Genomic DNA, 23,539 nt, shown 5'->3' on the forward strand with positions numbered 1-23,539 from the left:
ATTTCCCACTAGCGGTTACGCCTCTAGGGTTGGTGGGTGGAAAGTGAGTCGACCCTCCCCCCCACTTTCAATTCTATTTTCAAAAGAAAAATTACAAAAAAACACTCATGAGATCAGTTTTTTAGGGGCCATTTCTCTGGGGAGACCAAAATAGTTATAAACCTTCCCGGACCTATGAGATTAACATCAGTTAAGCAGTAAGTAAGATTCTTCAGTGTAGATAATCAGATACACAAAGACATCCTGTTAATTTTATGTAAGGATGATTGCATGATTCATTCCCCCCCCCCCTTTTGTAAGTTAGACGGTCACATAAGTTAGTAAATAACAGGTGCTTTCCCTCAATGTACCTATCGAGCACTGCGAACCCCTCCCCTCATTTTTTCTTGATAAATTGAAAATAATGGGGGAGTTTCAGAGGGTATCCATGTGCCGAGGGAGGGGGGGTCAGTAGGGGAAAAAAGGTTGATAACCCCCCAAATACCAATTTTTAAAAGTAAAGCTAATTTTTTTCCCGTTTTATATAAACGTTCTAAACACACAAATTCTTTTCTAAACAAACTTAGTTTAGAAATAAAGAAAGGGCTAGCTGTAGAGAGAGGGGGGTGGGGTGTAGCCACCCTCCCTGCCAGAACGTAGGGACAGGAAAGATTATTTTATAAATAACTATTTGCTGTTATTAAAGACAAAGAAAACCACTAAACTGACTGAGTTCTCGTTTTAAGGATAGCTTCACATAAGTCCTGGGATGGTTTTAGACTATTTTTATACAGAGCCCTTAGATGCTATGGGTGCAATCACTAGTAGGATGATAAATATATCCAAAGAAAAATTACAGCAAACTTATTTTTTTAAATCCGATCTTAAGAAATATTTAACAGAATGTAAAGAATAGTTATTTATCGCAAAATCCCAGGCTAACTAAACTGATAACTATCTTATTATTTTCATTTTGATACCCGTGTAAAATTGTCTGTAATACGATGCTATACATGATTTTTCAGTATGACTGACAACCGGTTCTAGTCCAGCAGATATTCATCGGTTTCGTAGCCATACTGGAAAAGGTTTTAAACTTTGTTCTTCCTGTCCTGGGAAAACAAATTTAAATTAAAGAGTTTAAGTTTGGAAACCACAAAATGCTGGTGGTAGGTGTCTTGGGTCAGGGGTAGGCCATCTCAAGATAATAAGCCCGCGTATTGCTGTCAGGTTCAAGTCTGGATCACACTACGTCATTCTAGATTAGGCCAGATACCGGATACAAGATATCCGGATAGTTTCAATATCCGGTATCCGGCCGGATATCTGGAAAACTCTCGATATCCGGCAAAATACCGGATATCCGGCATTAAAAATCAGCCAGATATCTAATATCCAGATAGTTTCAATATCCGGTAACCGGCCGGATATTTAAAATGGCCGGATTACCGGCCAAACCGGATATCCGGCCAAACCCTATTCTAGATACGTTTAAATGAGTACCCACTGCTGCTATATCAGGAACGTGATATTAATAGTAAGAGATGGGAAATGTCCTGACCCATATTAAACAGTCGCAACTCATTACCATGCACATTTAGGATTTCTAGATATGGTTTGTGGAGTAAAATGGATGCTTTACACTGCACGGAGTATGTTTCAGACAAACCCCAAACTGTCCCACTTTGAGAAAGACGATTCCAGTGACGTCATATACGTTTAAGGAAGGGGGGAAGAAAATCTCTTCCCTTTTCTCCCATCTCTTTTAAAGAGATTTTCCTCCCCCTTCCCTTCTTCTTTCCCAAAATGTATATGACGTCACTGGAATCGTCTTTCTCAAAGTGGGTGGGGTTCGTCATGTTTCAAGGTGCGTAAAGAGGTCTAGAACACTAAGGGACACCAAGTCCCCTAGAGATCATCATGCCAAGTAAATCATTATTACAAGAAATTAGAATTCAGTTCAGTCTTCTAATATCCCCCCCCCCAGAAAAAAAAAAAAAACATTAGAAAAATTATATTTGACCCCTCCAGAGAAAGATTTTCCAAAAAAGGAGTTTTTGTCTGACGATTTAAATCTCAATAACTATTTAACCAATAGGGTTCTCTATTTTAGGCACGCATCACATAGATCTAGTGATGGTTTACGGTTAATTTATTTTCCATTTTAGGTATTTTGATGGTTTAAGCTGTTTTTAACCCCTATCTGCATCTTCTAAATTGAAGTCCCTAGATGCTAGGGGCTTGGCCCAAAGTGTTCTAAAAATAAAATTTAGAATAGGTGGTAATTTAAGGTAGGTTTGATTTTAGTAAAGCGTTCGATTGGCATACAAATTTTTGTGCTAAAAATATCTGTTATTGGTACACTTAATAGAATTTCCATATAAGTTGGTTATAGACTATATCAATGTTGCCATCAATAAATGTATAACATCATATAACCCAGACAACTACCTAGATCCTATGTTGGGGACCTTTTTCGTCTGCTAGCAAATTGCTTTCTGCTCTTTTGTAACGACTTGTCTGTGTTAATATTTTTGACGCTATTGGCTGATTTTTTAATTAAAAGTCGGCAAAGGGTTCCACGAAATTTGTTCTTTTCCCTCTATTTTTTTACTGTAGTGTACAACCAAAAACATTTAGTTACATCGTATGCATTCTGACTTTACCCTAAAATATTAAAAGGAAGAGACATGGAAAATGGTTAATCCGTTAATGCATACCTAGTCAGGGAGGGAGGGGCCACTGGGCTGTTCATTACACTAGTACCCAAAGTTAACATTTTCTTATTTGTTGGTTTAACAACTTGTGGACTTTTATTGAATTTTGGTTCATTAAGTTAATTCCAAATGTTTAAACTAATAATTGTAAACTTCAAAAGGTTTAATTTTGTTTATCATCATTGTACACCTTTTATCGGCCATTGTCTTATCCCTTTAAAATTTCAACCAAATATATAATATAGGTAAGTCTTACAGCTAACATAGAAGAGCTTGCTAAAATGTAGATTTTTTTATTTTGTGAGAGCGAAGGTTTCCTCCATAAAATTAGTTAAAAATCTTTTATGAGACTTATACGAAGCTTAAAAGTAAGTAAAGTAGAGTAAAATATATCAGCGTTTAGCAAAATCTTTTGGTGCAAACACCCCCCCCCCCCCTATGGGTTAAACATTTTTTTGGGGTGTTTTGATAAATTCAAATTGACTTTGCAATTGTATCACTATAAGTACGTCTAACAACACCATCTGCAATATAATGTAACATAATAGATTATCATATTTTTGAGAGACACTGATCATATCAACATAAAAAGACCTTACTAAATATACGAAAATATATAAATACATATGTTATTCATAATCTTGCCTTTTAAACTCTAAACCGGGGGGGGGGGGGGTGTTAGGCCATCTGAAGTTTAAATGGAAATTGCAAAGACTTCTTTAAATCCTATTTTTTCAATAGAAATATTTGTAAAGAAAATAATGTTTTAAACTTTACGCCTTTTCCATTATTTCAATTCAGACATTGTGTCCGATTTCTAAAGACTTTTTGTCTCTATTATATAACGGGTAAGAAACAGGATTTAGAATACAGAAAATCAGCTGTTATACTAATTAAAAAAGCAACTCTGGAACCCAACTTATTCCTTTGATCTTTCAAGAACACGCGTGTAAAAGTAAAAGGCCATTTTGAATAACGTAGCTATGCTTATTGGGACATGTGTGTCATTACGAATCAATAATCTAGTCCTCCAGGGATCTAAAGGGATAAGACAATAGTCGATAGATTGCGTTACATTCCCAATAATGACACACAAAATTATCCCTTCAGAAGATTACAATTAGTGGTTGAAAAGTTTAAACACTTAACTTGTCTGGAATCTCTAATCGGGCATGGCTACGCCTCTTAATGGGCCAAGCCCTTCCCCCTATTATTACTATATTGCTTAAGCTAAGTCTTTATCTTTAACTATCTCTATGGGTTCTTAAGGAGAGGGAGTTGAATATGATATCCTAATTTTATATTTAAAATTAGAAAAGAAAAAGTTTTAAAAATTTGGGGGGGGATTCCCACCCCCCCCCCCACCCTATTTTCAATTTTAATCATAAAAAATTGTTTGGGGAAGTGGGGGGGGGGGGAAATTTTTTCTAGGGGCGAATTATCTTAGGAGGGTGGTTGGTACCCTATGAGAAGCTACCCTGTAAAAGAGAACAATATCGGTTCAGTGCTTAGCGAGATCCTTAGGTACAGACAGACGTACATACAGTCAAAGATCCTGTTACTTACTAGGTATAGAAAGCAGGGTTCGGAAGCCGCGCCTCAACCGCGCATAAGCCTCAGTTTTAAACCTGCTTGTGAGCAGAAAAAGAAATTTCCGAAAGAAAGATTGTCTGCTAAAGAGCAGTTTTATACATCCAGCTGAGTTTTATAGTGATAAAATGAAGATATCATTGAGGCTTACACGCGGCTTACGCGCGGCTTCCGAACCCTGATAGAAAGCCTCCAGATTTTCAAATATGTGTAGTTTCTCAGGGAGGAAGAAATCAATGGGCTGTTTATTACACTAGTCCCAAAAGTGTAATGATAAAGTTATTTCATTATTTGGCATAACAACTTTGGGGACTTTAATTATATTTTTCTCGTATTCATTCGAATCCGTTGGATAGGAACCGGTTCTCATCCATAAGAAAAAACTATGTCTAGCATCGTATTATATCCAGCTTTTTACGAATATAAAAATGTACAATCATAAGATTAAAACCAGTTTTTTAGCCCCAAGGTGTACATTCTATATCCGCGGAAAGCCGTTTATAATACGAGAAATAACTATAATATGTTGGTTTATTATGTTGAGTATCTAAACGTTTCAACCATTATCTATAACCTACAGAAGGGGTAATTTAGTGTAGTACATCAATTTTATTGGCCATTGTCTTATCCTTTTAGATCTCTGGTAGTTTGTATGGAGAATGTTTGATGATATGAATATAATAATTTATCATTGTTCAAATTATTATTCTGAACATATATCTTATTAACAAAAATTGCTGGATAAAACATTTCAATTTTGTCCACCCTGACAAAATATGTAGCGATGATATCTATAATACAAAGTAGAACGATGTCTGTCTGTCTGTCTGTTTGTTTCTCTGTTTGTCTGTTTGTTTGTAGCGAAGGATCTCGCTAACCGCTGAACCGATCGGGTTCTCTTTAACAGGGTAGCTTCTTATCGTTCCCGGGAAGGTTTATAACTATTTTCTTGGTGGGTGGGACACCCCCAACCCCCCAAAAAATGAAAAATACCCCCCCCCCAAAAAAAAAAAAAATTCTTTTTAAAACTAAAATTAAAATAGTGGGGTCGACTACCTTCCCCCCCCAAAAAACAAAAAAAAATTACCCCCCCCAAAAAAAGAAATTAAAAAAAAAAATTTCTTTTATATCTAAAATACGAAAAATTGGTTTGATCAAACCTCTTGGGGCAAAGCCCCTAGAGGCTAGGGGCGAAGTCGCTAGTGTATATAAAAGTAACAGGATATTTTTGTATCTGTAGCTTAAGATGTCGCTAACCACTGGACCGATATGGTTCTCTTTTACAATTAAGCATCTTAAATTCCCCCACCCGAAAAAAAGGATATCTTTTTACTTAAAAAGTAAAGCATCTTAAATTCTCCACCCTAAAAAAAATATTTTTTTACTATAAAAGAAAATACAATTGAAAGTAGAGGTTCGACTTTAACCCCCCCCCCCCTCTCCCTTAAGTGCCCCTAGAGACCTCCAGGGGGTATATCATTTACGTTTTACATGATGACCGTTTTTGTATTCTTTAGTATGACATAGTAAGTGAAATGAAAAATCACAAGATTAGTTTTTTGATTTTCAAAATATACAAGAGTTTTCAGTATGTCTTAGAACCGGTGCTAATATAGTGGATGTTAATCGGTTTGAAAGCCACACTGGAATAGATTATTCCAGTTTTATTAGATCCATTTCTCCAAATGAAGAGAATAATTTTTCTTCTTTTCCAAAAAATTATTTTTATTAGATTTGGTCTCGAGGTAAATAACCAGGGATCCAAAGGGATAAGACAATGGCCAGTAAATTTATGGACATCCCCAATGTTAACCCTTCTGTGGATTACAATTAGTGGTTGAAACATTTGGACACTGAACTTAATAAACCAACCAATCAAATTCACCGAAAGTCCCCAGAGTTTTTAAGCCAACTAATACGAAAACGTTATTATAAAACTTTGGGGACTAGTGTAATAAACAGCCCATTGTCCCCCCTCTCTGTGTAAATAACAGGGACTGGATCAATCTTTCAGAAATACAAACATAATAAAAAGGACAGACTAACATTTAAGTTACTACATACAATGCAATGTAATAAATGTACAAACTAGACAACTACCTCAAGTGGTGGGGACCTTTTTTGTCTGCTATAAAATTGCTTTTGTAGCTACTTGGCAGTGTTTATATTTCCGACGTCATTAACTGATATTCAAAGCCTAATGAGAAGTCGGCACAGAGTCCTCATCCCGAGGGCAGAGTTGCAAATAGCTCGTGCCCCCTCTATTATTTTACTTTGATTACAATGTTATGAAGAATAGGTATTTTTGTATCCTCTTTATTTTAAAAAGTAGAAAGGTTTTTTCGGATCAACTGCAGTTCACGGTAAATATGAATTTTAAAGGCTACTAGCTGCCAAACGGCTGAAAGTACTGTCAAGCCAGCACACTTTTTAAGCGGCATAAGAAGGCCTACAGATAATCTGGAATAGCCATAAATCAATAATGCATAATTATCTCGCATTGCAGAGAAATGCGCGAAAAAGACCTTTTTTACACGTTTTTTCTTCAGTGAAGCTTTCCCTGTGCATCATTGGATCTTTGCTATTCAGATTATTTGTAGGCCTTCTTATGTCGCTTAAAATGGCGTGCGGGTATGATCTGTACGCTCAGCCTTTTGGCAGCTTGCAGCCTTTAAAATTCATAGATTTTTGGAAATATTCGTTACCAGGAATTTTTTACCGTGAACTGCAGTTGATCCGTTTTTTTATTCTCTCAGAAAATACTGGTTGTAATATTTAAGAAAACTTATAAAGTATGTTTGGTGGTTTTAGATTATTTTCCTGGAGGCTAGGCTTGGTGCGAAGTAACTAGTATCAAATAAAGTAGTAAGGTTTTATGATCTAGATTTAAAGATTTCAAGAACTACTTTTTTTCAGGATGCTTTGCGAGGAGGGTTTTAAGCTATTTTATTTATTTATAAAAGTCTTGGGATGACTTAGGCTATATACTTTACAGCCTCCTTGTTTTGCCTTCTATAGATGCTAGGGGCAAAGCGACTGAGGTTAGATTAAGTTTTACATATGTATTCACTGTGGGCTAGAATTGTATCAAGACAAAAGTAAGTGCCGAGCCCTGGGACCTATGTATGGTGAAAATAGACATAAAACCATTATGATTCCAGGTAAAACAAAAATATTTCAGCGGGGGCTTTTTGAGAAAATTAGATTTGAAAATTTCTAATTCAATTTTCACCCCCTGGGAGTTGCCGCATAATCATGACAAGAAAAGCAAATATTATTTATTTTACATTTTGAACAACTTTGCTTTTATAAAGTTCTTCATAAAACCACTGCTGGAGGGAGTTAATTAATGGCCATTTTTATCACTTGCTTTGCAAAGGTCACGAAAATTCAGCCCAAAATAAATCATATATAGAGAGGTTTTATGAAAGATTTTATAAAAGCAAAGTTGTTCAAAATGTAAAATAAATAATATTTGCTTTTCTTGTCATGATTATGCGGCAACTCCTAGGGGGTGAAAATTGAATTTGAAATTTTCAAATCTAATTTTCTCAAAAAGCCCCCGCTAAAATATTTTGGTTTTACCTGGAATCACCATACATAGGTCCCAGGGCTCGGCACTTACTTTTGTCTTGATTCAATTCTAGCCCACAGTGTATTGTTTAATGCTAGTCAAAGCTAGATGTCAAAGTGTTTAATTATATATTAGCTCATATAAGTTACTTGACCATTTGTTATGTACTTTTTAAACTTGCTGTGTACAATCTCAGTCTACCGAGTATCTGTCAACTAATATTCTTGTAATTGGGAACCAGAGAAATTACACCTGAAGAAAAAACATGTTTCTGCGACTCCAAAGAAGGCCGACAAATAATCTGAAATAGTCATTATTCAATAATGCACATTTAACTCGCAGTGAACATAAATGCGCAAAAAGACTTCTGCGTTTTTTCTTCAGTGAAGCTTTTTCCCTATGCATCATTGGATCTAGATTATATCAGATTAGTTTTTTCACAGGAGCTTTTGATAGGTTATTTAAATGATATTGATTGCTCCGCAAGGTTATGTTACTTATAGAGAAGGCTCCCTACAAAAAATATCTCTCTGACTAAGAAATCAGGGATCTAAAGGTATAAGACAACAGCCGACAAATTGATTAACATCCCCAATGATTATATACAAAATTTACTCTTGTAGCTTACAATAAGAGTTGAAACGTTTGGCCACTCACCTCTATAAACCAATCAAAATTCAATAAAAGTCTCTAAAGTTATTAAGCCAACAAATAGGAAAACGTTATTATAAAACTTTGGGGACTAGTGTAATAAACAGCCCAATGTCCTCTCCCTCCCTGACTAAGAAATATAATCCTAAAGAGTAAATAACTAAATAAGTGTCAATTAGGGATAACAAAACTGGGACAAGGAACAATATTCGTTAAAACAGATAAATATAGCCTTAAACCATATTCAAGCATCTATAATAAGCTTCTCTAAAATGAAGAAATGCTTTAGTGGTTCGCAAGATCTTAACAAGCAAACCAAAACTATCACTAATTAATATAATACAGAGTGATAAACACAGTGTTTCATGGTTTAATTCTAATTCAAATCTTCAGTTGGTTCTAAATAAAAAGACATGATACTTTGAAGAATAAAAAATCTAAAACTATTGGCTTCTCTCCTATCATCTAGGGGCCCTGTATTCTAAGGGCTAATGAAGGACAGACAAATAGCCTAAAACCATCCTGGGACATATTTGAAGCTTATCTAAAATGAAGAACTCAATAGGTTCATTTGGGGGGGGGGGGTCCTTTACCACTTCTGCTATCATCCTTCCTTTTTTTCTGAAACTTTAGGCTTTCACGGAAAAACAACCTTACTCCTTTATATAACAGGACAGTCATAGATTTCTTGGAATAATTTCTACAGAAAATTCCACCTTATTAGTTTTTTTTTTATAGAAAATGTTTGTATCTGGAATGAGAGGGTAAAGAGATACTATACACAAAAAGATATCAACATTTTACGTGGAATTAATCTTTGAATAGTTATTTATTGCATTGTATTATAAACAGCTTTACGTTGTTATTAAAATGAAAAATCATAAGATTAAATCTTATGATCATTTTAATATCAGCAGAAAGCTGTCTATAATTTTATGGGATAAATAACTTTTCTAGTATTGGCATTAGGTATATATATGTTGATTAAATAACAACAACAAATGGACGAAACTGAATTAAAAAACACTTACATATCTCTTATTCCCTGCATATTTATATAATTAGACTTCTCTTAGAAAAGCAACATTAGTAATTAGATACACATAACTATTAACAGAAGAAGAAATCAGGGATCTAAAGGGATAAGTCAATGGCCAATAAATTGTTGTACATCCCTAATGATGATGTACAAAATTATCCCTTTTGTATATTAAAATTAGTGGTTAAAACGTTTGGATTTTCAACTTAATTAACAAATCAATCAAAATTCAATTAAAGTCCCCAAAGAATAAGAAAATGTTATTATAGAACTTTGGGGACTAGTGCAGTAAACAGTCCATTGTCCCCCCCCACTCCCTCTCTCTCTCTCTCTCTCTCTCTAAAAATATAAACAAACACCAAGTTGTTGAGGAGTATTAGTTTTTCCAATATGGCTTCGAAACCGATTTATATCCGCTGGTATAGATCCGGTTCTTAGTTATACTGAAAAATTATGTATAGCATTGTATTACAGGCATTATTCTACTAATATTTTTAAAAATCATATAATTATTAATACCAGTTTTTCTAACAAAACTGGTTTTAATCTTTTTCATTTAATTAGTTTTACATTTTAATATTCACAGAAAGCTGTCTATAATACGATGCGATATATAACTATTATCTTACTCATATTTAAACTAGGACTCGGTAGCCGATTTTTAAACAAATATAAAGTGTTACGGTTTCTTTGCCCAGTTCAATATAATGTTATCCATTAGTCTTATTTATTTATTTACTTCTTAAAATTATACAACAAATTCAGTAACAAATAAGAACTTTTAAAGTAAAAAGTAGTTATTTTTGTCTAATAAAAGTTTTTAAAAGGAAAGTCATGTTTGTTTTGATTTATTTTTTTTACAGGAAAGATACCCTATAATCAATAATGCCTAGAAAATTAGTAAGATGGACTCTAGGGGCGTAGCCGCTAGTTTTTAAATAAAAAAGGAGTTTATTTTTCTATGCCTAGCCCCTGCAGTAGGCACTTTAACTTAACCTGATCTAAAGTAGCGGCTACGCCCCTAGAGCTACTGTGAAAAATACGAAGAATCGCTCCTTATGGAGGGATGTCGTGGAAAGGACTATACCCAAGTAAACAATTAAACAAAAACTTACCCCCCATCCCCCTTATTTTTAATTTATTTCAAAAAAAGGGATGCGGGTCAGGAATAAGGTGTAGCCGACAAGCGAAATAAATCTAAATAATATTTAATAAATATAATAAATTAATTTCGTTGTTGCTGTGTGGGGTTATCAGTGCTTAACAAGTTATTTAGGTGAAAGCATCGTAAGGTCATTGACTACAAACTATTGAATCATCTTTTTCATTGTTTTTCATAGTTGTGTCGTCGATGTGAATTGACATGCTTGTTTCTCAGTAATTAGATTTAGATGTGGGATTAAAGTTAATAAAAGTTTCTTTTTAACTTTAATTACCAGGCACACCCACACAACTACTCTAGTGAGGGGGGGGGGGGATTGAGCTGTTTATTATACTAGTCCCCAAAGTTTTATAATAACGTTTTTGGCTCATCAACTTAGGGGTCTTCATTAAATTTTGATTGGTTGGTTTATTAAGATGAGTATCAAAAATTTTCAACCACAAATTATAATCTACAGAAGGGGTAATTTTCTGTATCATCATTGGGAATGTGCATCAATGTATCGGCCTTTGTCTTATTCTTTTAGATCACCCTGCAACTAATCATACCATGCTGGAGTCAAATTAAGACATTAGGGAAGGGAGGGGACAATAGATTTTAAACTGATACCAAAATTTTTAATAAAAACATTCTCTCATTCGTTGCTTTAAAAGTTTGTGTGTTTAAGTTATCGTCCATTGTTCCTTAAAAGGCATTTAATTTATCTAAAACAGACTTTTTTTCTTTTTTCGAGGGTTGGAGGAGCACGGACAAATGGTAAAATTTTTTGAAAAACGGATATAACGACTTTTGCTGAAATTTATAAATATTTTCAAATAGTGGAAATTATTTTGATTTTAAATAGTTCTTGATAAAATCATGGTGTCTATTACATTATTAAAAAAATCACGTCTCAATGTAAAATAATGTCGGGGTGCATTAATAACAAATAAAACAAGGATGACAACATCCATAAAAGCGAAGCACTGAAACGGTAGTACAAACGGACATTAACATTTGTATAGTGTCTAAACTGAATAATCAGAATATAAAGTATAAGAGTCGAAGCAAAATTGTAAGTAAATTTGTTGGAAAACTGCTTGATACAGAATAATGTTTATGGACATACTTACATTTTTAGAACTTGATTATAGAGTTGCTTCGCTTACAATATTGTTCTTTGTTGTCCCAGGAATCAATATACCAAAAACCAGACCAAACGGATTATTAGATCACATAAAATTTTGTTGTTAAAAAAGTAGAAAAATCAACATGTTTAAAATGGCCGTACGGACGTTCTGGTAATGATTATGGAGTTGCTTCGCTTTCTAACTCGTACCTAACTACTACAGGAATCATCATGCTAAGTTTGAAATCGATAGGACAATTCTAACATGCCTAAATTAACGAATAAAAGCTATCTATCTCGGACGGACCGACCCTAATTATAGAAAAGCTTCGCTTTTAATAACACCAATAGAATTAACAATTATTATATCCTAACACTAGCTGCTACATCCCTAGCTTACTACTTTACATAAAAGGATTAAGAGCACCATACTGTTTAATAAATCCAACTTAAAAAAATTAAGATTACAAAACCATGGAGTCCAAAGGAGGCTAGTGAGGAAAAGTAATATATAGCAGCAGCGATTCGTCGTATTTTTAAAATGGCTTTTCATAGGTTATTTTAGGTTAGGTTATATTGGGTTAGGTGATGGCCTCGCAAGGTTAGAGCCCCCCACAGGGGCTAGAAATAGGAGAAAAACTAATGTGAAAAATACGAAAAATCGCCCCTTAAATTGCCACGAAAGGGACTATACCCGCAGTATTGATAGGAACTAATAATATTTTAATTTTTATCGCATCGTATTATAGTCAGCTTTACGCGGATATTAAAATAAAGAAAATAATTGATCAGTTTTATTTGGTCCGAGGCCCGGTTTAACAAAACAGGTATTAATCTTGTGATTTTTATTATAATATTGGTGGAAAATTGTCTCTATTACGAAGCTCTGAGTGATTTTTCACTGTGACAAAGAAGCGGTTCCAATCCAGTAGATATTAAACGGTTTCAAAGCCAGACTAAAGTACACCCAACAAATAAAACAGCTTTGCTTATGAAACAAAAAATACAGATTTTTTTTGCACAATTTATTGATTGATGTTTACTTGGCATGGATTGTCATATACAGCTGCGAGATTTACCAAATAGTCCAATAGAGGTCGTCTTCTAGATAAACACGAAAAATCGGCGGGAAAATGTCATCAGTTAAAATCCCTCCTATCTTGTTCTAGGATATGTGAGGAAAAAAAACGTTGGTTTCAGCAACCACTCTAGAAAAAGGATCCTTGATTTTGTGTAAAAAAAATTAAATAAGAGGGACATTTTTTCACGTAATTTCCTAAAGTTTGTTGACGATTAGAAGTCAAATGTTCTTATTAAGTCAAAGTTTTCTTAATTATAACCAAATGTATATATATGAAATGGTCCATAATTTAGTACAGTTTGACTTAATAACAGCAATTGATTACAACTCAACACCCAACTTTACAGAATTTCGCAAAGAAATTCCCTCTTTTTAGGGTTTTAATTGATGATATTCTCAAATATATAATAATTATAATCATAATAATAATGATAAAGAGACCAAATTTTAATTTTTTAATCATGGCAATTCTACAAAGCTCTCAGAAAGGATTAGTATGAAAATCATTCAGAAAAAAATAAATAGAATTTGCTTTAAAAAAAAAGGGGTGGGTTGTTTGGTTAGGGTTTTTGGGCAGTGAAATTTGAGTGAAACATTTTCTTTCTGTGAGAAAAATAAATGATATTACTAAATCTTTTTCTATAGACTATATATTTTAAAAATACATGAGATATACTTTATAATTAAATCAACAAGATCTTTTAGATAAAATTATAATTTTAATGAATCTTTATTTTAAGAATTTTTTGAATTTAGGAAACTAAGTTTAGTAATAACATTAATTTTTTCTCAAAAAAAAGAAAACAAATGGTATTACTTTGCTGTTTCAAGCCAATTATTGAATAATTTAGTAATAACAAATCTTTGCATTCGTATTTCATTTCAGCAATAAAATAAATTTTCAGGCTTAAAACTTTGGATTTTTTGGTATTGTGATTTTCAGTATAAAAATTGTTCAGCAGCCAAAATAAAAATGGTCTTAATATCTAGAAGTATGAAAAAGCGATAATATTATAAATGTTGAGCAAAGCCTTAAATAGAGATTACAAGCACTAGTTATGGTTATATAATAACAAAGAATAATAAAGTAGATAATAATTGCATTCTTGAAATTTTGATATGATTAAGCAAGATGCAAAATAACATTCAGTCTTCAACTAGAATTATTAATTGTAATCTAAATAATTTTTCTAAAGCATCATTTTTAAGGCAGCAAACAATTATCATCCTTTATTTTCTTTTGTTAATTAACCATTTGAGGCCATTTACAGTTGACTAGGGTATAATAATTAATTAATTAATAATTTTAGGTCTTTTTTTTATAGATCTGTACATTTGTCATCAGAGATATAAAATAGAGATTCAGGTTTCAGCACTTAAAATGTACAATTTAAAATTAAAATCATATTTAATGAAATAAAATATCTTTTGCTTCAACTGAAATTAAAATAGTTTTTTTTGTAACAATTAAAAGAAAAAAATGAAATAAAATTTTATGCTCTGAATTTAACAATAAAAATAAAACAAAAATAGCAGCAAGAAAAACAAATAATGATTCAACAATAAATATCACAATTTCTATATAGATATGCATAATATACATATTTACATACTTAAAAAGGGATCATATACAAATTATAAGTTTCATATAACCGGGGTAATCATATATAATATATAATAAGAATTCTATAAAAAAAAAATCAACAAAAATTGTACATTTTAAGCCTTTCAAACAATCACAACTAAGGCAAATTATTGGTTTTCTCTTAATTTTAATTCTTTGTTTGCTTCCTAGGTTGGTTTAGAAAAATAAATTCATTTGTTTAAAAGATAAGAGAGGGGAAAATAATGATAAATCTGACAAAATAATAATACCATGTAGAGCTATTTCTATACACACTGTAAAAAATATAAAAACAAAGTAAGTATCAAATATAATTTTGTAGATAATATTTGATAAATTTTATAGTAGTTTACAGAATTAATAAAAATTGCTACATGAAGTGAAATTAAACAAAAGGGATTATTTTCTACTGAATTTTAATAATTTCACTTAATTTAATACAATAAATCTAATCTGATAATACATAGGTAAATCATAATCTTAAATTTTTTGAGGTAATTTGAAGCATTTTCAAGTAGTGCTTGCTTTTATTGTGCAGACTCCCTTTCTTTAATAATTTTTTATAAAACTAATTCAGATAATATAAATCTATTCCCAAAATTTTAATAAACATTTTCAAACCATGTAACACACATCAAAAATAAACTGAAAGTCTTTTTATTATAATATGTTGTTCTAAAATTCTATATTTGTGCCGACACAAAACTTGTGCTTTATATAAAATTTATTTTATGCCTATATATTGCCTGTTATAAAACAACACATAGTGGATAAAAGCTTAGTAATTATCTTTTTTTATTTCATTAGCAAACTAACTGAATTATGAAAGAAAAACCTAGAGAATAAAAAATGTAAAATATACCTCTATTTTTATTTCAGTACAATCCACATTTTAAAGATTTATTTTTTGATAGATTATTTTGGGAGGACCTTTATTTTGTTATTTTCTTTTATTTTTATATTAAGATAATATTCTCTGTATAAACAAGTGACTGCTAGAATGGACAGTATTTCTTAGAAATATTAGTACACATAAAGAATCTACCTTAAAAATACCTATACTGAAACCAAAGCCAAAAGATTCATTGGACTATAATGAAAAGCATCAATTTAAAGCTATATTTTATCATTTTGTTAGATTTAAGCAAAAAAAAAATGGTTTCAGAATAAATTTTCATTTGGTAGATCCCTATCTTGACACTCCATATAAATTGCTTGAGATTTCTGAGACAAAGCATTTTATAACAAACATTATCATAATTTTATTTCAAGATAAAAATACTTTACTAACAAGACATAAATAAGCTATGAATAAAAATACGCTGTTTGAAATATTTTAAATATAGCTTTTTTATTTTGCTTTAATATTTTAATTTTGACCTCAGAAATCTAAGCAAAAATATCCAGTTATTTTATTTGTTATCACAAAGGTTATATTGGAAATATAGTTCTTTTTTTTTACAAATTATACTTTAACTTATAACAGACCTTTCACATGATTTATCTATTAATGTTTTCAAAAATTGTTTTTCTTTAATCTAATTGATAATATCTCCTTTCTTTTCTGAAAATATTTGTGTGAGGTTATGAAAGAAAGGATTTTGTTTATTTATTTTCATTCATACACAAGATATCTTGATCATCAAGTTTAGAAATACACAAAGTTTTTATTTAGCTTTTGTCATTTATATTTTATTAATACACTCCGAGTCCTGGAATATCATTACATGATCATTAAGTGGATTTTCAATAATCCCGGCAGACAAGCGCCAGGAAAAAATATTCCAGTCATCAGGAAATTATATTTACCATGTTAATTTGTCTTCTATACCAAAATAAATAAGCTCTGTTAGAATTAATTTGAGCAGTTTCAGAGCAGCACTTTACAGAGCAGATGGTATTTTTATTTATATTTTTTCTTTATTTATAATTTTTGTTATATTTAGTACAATTTTCATCCACAAGATGAACCATATTTTTTTTCTAAACATTCAACAGCTACAGTTGTTTGTGTAAGCTGTGCAGACTTAAAGGCTGTCAGTTAGATGGCCAACAGCTAGAAGCAAGTGTGCACAAATGCTTTCACAAACAGACACACATTTATTTATTGGGACAAGAGGGTTTATATAGTTTTGGTACATCTAGCAAGGTCTTTCTGTTTCTCTCTCTAAATTTTAGTTATTCTCTAATTCAGCACGATCATTAATGTGACCTGAAATAGAAAATCTAATTAATTAGAGCCAGTAAGACTTTAGTAAAGTGTTTGATATGTCATCTAAAAAATATAGTTATACAAAAAATAAATATTGAGGGTAAATGATATAAACTTAAAAACAAAATCCTTTTAATGATGATCTAAAAATCTAAATTTAGTTTAATTCCAAAATGTAAAACAATATAATACACCATATTTAAATTCATTTAGATTAGTGTAAATTTAAACAATAAATTCCTAACTGTCAGTTTTGCTACAGCATGACCCTCGAAAAAGTATTTTTAAGCATCTGCAGCCTATATTTCTCAATAAAATATTAAAAGATTCATATGTACTTGTTTTCTATAATTTTCTACATCAAAGGATATCAAAATATTTTTTTTTACATCAATTAACAGCCGAGATTTTTAAAGCCAAAGTTTGGAAAAAGTGCTTGAGAAACTGGATAATGCTAAATATTTCTTAGTTTTTATTAGTATATTAATTTTTATCAACCAGTTAAAAAACAAATAAGAAAGAAGAGCAAGTTTACAATTGATACATTTTTTATTGCATTAAAAAACGTTACTTTTACATATAAAAAACTACTTTTCAAATTTTACTGAATACATTTTTCTTATAACCATTTTCCCTCAAATCTTATAATATCTCCCACTTATTAATATGACCTTAAATAAACCCCTCCCCAATTTATGCTCATTACCGGAAGATTAGCACCACCTTTACCAATAAATTCACGCCCACTCATCAAATTAATCTAAGACACATAAAAATCATTTAAATTGTTAAATGTTTAATAAAAGTTTGTAGCTGTAACTTTTTGGTTTTTTAACTTATTTTGATAAAATAAAAAGTGTTTGATTTCTGTTTATGTAAACTTTCAATTTGCTACTAATTTTTATAGGATTTCTTTCTGTAAGGGTGTTTTTGCAATTTACACTAATCTAAAAATGCCTTTTAGAGCAAGTGAAAAAAGTGCTTTCAGCATGAAATAAATTTCTTGGAAACATCTTTATATAAGTTTTATAAAAAGTATTGAAATTATGAGGAAAACACGTCATTTCACTTTAAAAAAACATTTTTCTTGAAAAGTTACTTTTTCCTCAGTAACTTTTTCAAAACTTTGGCTCTAAAAATCTCAGCTGTTAATTGATGTAAAAAAATATTTTTATATCTACTTATGTGGAAATCTACAGAGAACAAGGACATATACATTTTTTGATAATTCATTGAGAAATATGGGCTGCAGATGCTTAAAAATACTTTTTCGAGGGTCATGCTGTATATTATAGCTGAGTTATACTTACCATTTTGTCAGACATCTGTTTCTATACTGACTGCATTGATATTGTTGTGTCTTGAGTTACAGTTGGCCTTAAAATAAAATTCTATTATATATTATTATCTTTTTTACCGTTTTCCATGAAGTTATATGCTAAACTGATTTTTTCAGAGAGAGAGTCAAAGCAGTAGATAAAATCTGGTTGAGGGCTTAGATATTACAAAATTTCTTTTAGTTTTAAAATTGATCAACCAACAAGGTAAAATGTATTGTGAAACTGTTATAAATCCTTCAATCATTTAGAAGAAAATTAATTCATTTAGACATCAGTAAAGTGTTTAATAATTAATTGTAAAAATAACAATTTTTGATAATTTACCGAACACAGTAATAGTGTCTGACTGATTATGACATAACAAAAAAAAATTAGCCAATGAGAGGCCGTAATGACCAATGGTAAAATTTATAGTGGCCTCTCATTGGCTAATTTTTTTTGTTACGTCATAATCAGTCAGACACTATTACTGTGTTCTAATTTACCTTTTCTCATCAAACTCTTAAAAAAATATAAAAATAATGCAAATCAAAGCCAAAGCATTATATAAATAATTTTTAAAATCTAATTAATTTTTGAAAAGCATTCAAATTCACGCAGATAATATAAAAGCATTAGAGTGAATAAGTTGAGTAAAAAGTTCTTTATACTTTTTATGACTGTTGATATAAAATTTTTTAATGAAATTACTTGAGTCAAATAATATAAAAATTATATAAAAATTGCATAAAGATGAATTTTAATATCAAAGTTTGATCGAAACCTGTGTTTGAAAAAAGAAAAGATGTATCATAATTATTCAAATAGTATATTCTGTAACTATTGTCTATTTAAAACAAAATTATATGATTGTTACCAAATGTTTTTGTTGGTTTTCCTGAATATTTATGTTACATCTTTAGCTTGCAAAACTAGTGCATAATAAAGCTTGAAAAAGTGAAGATTACAATACTTAGTTATGCAGATAAAAAAAGAGTTGTGTGTGCAGCAGTAAAAATAATCTCTAACAAGAGATTTACCATTTACATACCTTTTGTTCTTTATTTATTTATGTATTTATCCTAATGTATTGTTTTTGTACCTAGTTAATTATGTCAGGGACAGGTTATGGCACCTAAAAAATTTTCTTAAACTTTTCTGCCATTTTCACGATATTTCTGTTATTTTTTAAAACTTGTTTTGCAATGTTAAGAATCAAAAAAATACACAGAAAGAAAATATTGATGATCCTATTAAAGTTTACTAATGCCAAATTTTTTTGTAATACTTAGACTTTATTAACAAATAAATAACTAAATTTTTATGATAAATTATTTGTAAGTAAAATTATGAAAAATATCCTTAGTTATTCTTATCTATTAAAAGCATTATTTTTGTGGATTTTTATAATTAGAATATGTTTAACCTACTTTAATTACTTAAAATAAGTGCCTTTTTCTCAATAGTTATTTATGTTTAAGGAATCAAATCAACCTGCTTTGCTTATAGAAAAGATAGACCAATTACCAATTGAAAATTTACCCTTTTTGACCAAACCTATTAAAGCCTAACAAAGCAAAATATCTAAGAATATTTTTTTTCTCTCTAAATCATTAAAGACTCTAGTTGCAAAACATGATTTCACATAAAGAGTAGCAAAAAAAATATTTGGCTATTAATAACATTTAAAATAATCAAACAGTAATATTCCATTCAAATCTAACAAATTGTACACTGTGTTATCCCTTTGTTAAGAATATTATTATTGAAATTGTTTTGATATGTATATTTTCTGGCTAGCAAAGCATTTGATTAGAACATCCTTTAACCTCAATGTTGTAGAACATACCTATTTAGTGAATACTCACAGTTTGGGACAGGACATGGTACAACCAAAAACTAATAAACTTTTTATTAAAATAATATTTTTAAAAATATTCTATAATATGGTATGACCCTTTAAAGATCCTTAAAGAAACTAGTTAAGGAAAAATGAATCTTCCTTATTTTGGGGGGATTTTATATTTATTATAACATTTCTAAAACAAAATTTGTGTGAAGTAAGTCTCTTTGTTGAATAAGTAACTTAAAAACTATTAAAAGCTGTCTTGAAATTCTTTAAGATAAACTCATTAAACAGATAACCTGTAACAATTCTAAAGTTGTACTATACACTAATAAGTGATATTTGAGCAATAAAATTAATGATATAACTCTTTTTCCTTTTTCATTGCTTTTGTGAAACTTATTTTAAAATGAATAAAAAACAGTGTTGTTTAAATATATACATTGGTAACACTTTAAAAAGAACTATAATAAACCAGAGATAGAGACAAGTTTTCTAGAGAACAAATAATAGAACATGAAAGACAAAAATTTGAGAAGTTTGATAGAATTCAGTCACTTATTTAATTTGTATATATCTAATGAATATCATTCTTTCATTAATTTTAAAATCCAGAAGTCTAAAAGTATCTCATCTGACTGTAGATTTATTTTTGTTCTACTATTTGTTTTGAAGACTGCATATCCCTATCCCTGTAATCAGATTGATTACTTTATAGTTTCTGTTCGATATTCTAGTTGACAATTCTGAAATTCAGCAATAGGGAATTCAATTAGATTGTGCTTTTCAGTAGATTACTGGTCCTATGGTATGTAGAAAAATGTTCATCCTTATTACTTAAAACTACTTTTGTTTTATTTCAGTATGGTGAAAACCATAACAATAAAATATAGCTCCTAAATGTTAAAGTAGAAGGCTCTAGCAGTTTTAGATTAAGCTAAGAACTGAATAAACATTAAGTGTCATAATTCAACAAAGGATACCCAATTTTATTGGAAAAACTTAGGCTTGTCCTTATTTCTACTAGACATTTTCAGTACCTTTCCAAATTTCAAAACCTTATTACTCAAGAATTAAAACTTCAAACTAATTTAAAAATCAATATTTTAATACTTTTATATTTTTCTTCTGTTATGTTTTAAAATTTTAAAATATTTTAGAATGAAATTGAAATTTATTTAATCATAATTAACATCATTAATTTAAGCTAGCACATACAAACAAGCAAGGGACGCCCACTACCCTTACCAGCCTATACCTATAAGTAAACTTCAGAAACTGATAAACCTATACCCCCCTTGCTAACGCCCCTACAAACATTTATAAATACTGGTGGCAAACAAGTAGGAAAATTATACAAAGTCATAAATTACATCTTTTCTCATTTTTTAATAATTTTGCCACTTTTCATAAATTTCCGCAAGATAGAAAACAAGTTGGTGTTTTTATAATCCCGCCAAAAAGTTTAAATTTGTTGTTGTTGCTGTACTCTAAATACAAAAAGCTCTGAAATAAATGAATTATGTAGGAAATGCCATAACCCCTTGAAATTTATGTTGCTCACTACCCCTTAACACAAAAACTTAGATAACTTGTTAATTATTTTCTCTATTCTTTATTTGTAAATGTATGTAGTAATGATTCATGATTTATTATAAAAATTGTCAGCTGGAATCATAAAAACACCAACAATTCAGAATAAAAGATGCAGGGATTGGAACAAGAATTTAGAAAAACAAATTTTCAATGGGATTTTTAAGTGGAATAGTTGAAGAAACATTATTCTCTATGATAATTGTTTTTTGAAATGAGGACCAGAAATAAGAAATTTTTATGAATTTGAACCATGAAAATTCTTATCATTTTGAAAACATTTACTTTTAATTTCCCTGATTCATTCCATAATTTAAGACAATTAAAACCTAAATTAATACCCCTGCCCCACTTCTAAGATGGATGGAGGAAATATTTGTTTTCAAACTATATGTTCTTGTCCCTATGAAGAATAATATTAAGAGGCAGGACTCGGCAGCTGCCTGTAAGCCTCATGGAAATTAACCTTGTACAAACATAAAAATCTAACTTAAAAAGTCTAAACCTAACCCAAATATGGCACACCCTTTTAAAACAAATGTAAAGCATCCAGGCGGGTTTAAATTTGAGGCTTAACGCGGCTGCCGAGCCCTGAATAATGTAAAAAGGCATCCAGCATGCAATACCTTAGTTTGTGCATGTACCGTTGTGTAACTCAGCACACTCCCCTCCTCCATATTCATTATATCACTCGAGCTCTCACAAAGATGAGATTTTCGCAAACTTTCTCCTAATAGATAGATAGATAGTTAGATTAGATAGGTAGATAGCAATATAGTTTATGGGAGAGATAGATAATTTTGTAGATGTAGAGAGTTTCAAGAACATCAAATTAAACAACAATTAATAAAACAGGGGAAAAACTGGTTCCTTTTTTACCTTTACATTACTCCTATAACTATTTGCCAGTCCTGTATTATTATTTGTTATTTTTTTATCAAAATTTCAGATGATAGATAGATTAGTTATTGGTAGATAAATAAGTATTTTGAATTTCAAACAGTAGATCAAGACAAAACCTCAAAATATAAACCTTATTCCGAATTAAATGTTCCTAAATTCAATACTTTAATTTACATTCGTCCTGATCTACTACTTGTTTCATTTTTATACCCTAAGCTTAGATCTTTAATTAGATTTAATTAATTACATATTTTTGAAAGAATATACTCATATGAAATAGAATCAAAAGCTTTTTTGCAATCAGAAAACCAATATTGAATACAAAATAATATTTGAGAACAATCTAACTAAAGATCTTTATTATTGCAAGGGGTCAGGTCAAGTATTCTATAAATATATAGAAAAATAGAGCTTGCAAAGATTCACGAACAAAAAGAATTGCAAAAATTATAACTTCAGCTTTTAAGGGCCATGAAAAATGAAAAGTTGTAAAGGGAAATAAAATGAAATTAATAACTCAAATTATGTTCTCTGTTTTTCTATTTATTTTTGACTATTTGTATCTTTCCCAATTTAAAAATGTGAATGAAATGAATTTGATGTCAGTCTAAAAATAATTAAGAACACATTTATGTAAAATTTAAAATTTCACTGCGCACATCGTTTTGATGAGATTTAATTAAAATTTTTAGTAAAATCCACAATTTAAGAATGCACCATTTTACACCACTCTCAATGGGTAAAAGGTGTTCTAAAGTATCTTACTCTATTTGTTGCAAAAGGGGATGAAAAGAGTGAACAAGCACTAATCCTAAAATGTTTACCCCCTAATTTGCTTGACACTATACCACAAATTTTTTCCCAGAAAATCATGTATAGTATCGTATTACAGATAATATGCCATGAATATTAAAATAAAAATCATCAAATCATTACAAGTTTTGTTAGCCCGGCCTTTGTCACCTCAAGGCTAACAATAGCGTTTTAACAATATAATTTTTCATTTTAATATCCGGGGAAAGCAGTCTACAATGTGATGTTATAAATAACTATTCTCCATTTCAAAATCATTCCTTATCCATATTAGTTAAAAAATTTCCTATAGCGGGCGCGGGGAGGGGGGGGGGGGGGGGTTAAACAA

The 23,539-nt window shown here is 30.5% G+C and overlaps 1 protein-coding gene across 6 annotated transcripts in view; it reads right to left on the reverse strand.

Annotated features, from left to right (window-relative positions):
- Positions 1-12,830: 12,830 nt before the first annotated feature.
- Sh (Potassium voltage-gated channel protein Shaker) overlaps positions 12,831-23,539 on the reverse strand; it is a 543,641-nt gene continuing 532,932 nt past the window's right edge. For all 6 annotated transcript variants that reach the window (XM_080179535.1, XM_080179532.1, XM_080179536.1 and 3 more), the window contains 3 exons: positions 22,122-22,225; positions 18,048-18,114; positions 12,831-16,737 (listed from right to left, as the gene is read on the reverse strand). In XM_080179535.1, the coding sequence (XP_080035661.1) occupies positions 18,055-18,114; positions 22,122-22,225 (164 nt within the window). In that variant the 3' untranslated portion in view covers positions 12,831-16,737; positions 18,048-18,054. The remainder of the gene's footprint in view (positions 16,738-18,047; positions 18,115-22,121; positions 22,226-23,539) is intronic.

This window comes from Acartia tonsa, chromosome 12 (genome assembly GCF_053477335.1).
Source record: "Acartia tonsa isolate MP-2025a chromosome 12, ASM5347733v1, whole genome shotgun sequence".
Lineage (NCBI taxonomy): Eukaryota > Metazoa > Arthropoda > Copepoda > Calanoida > Acartiidae > Acartia > Acartia tonsa.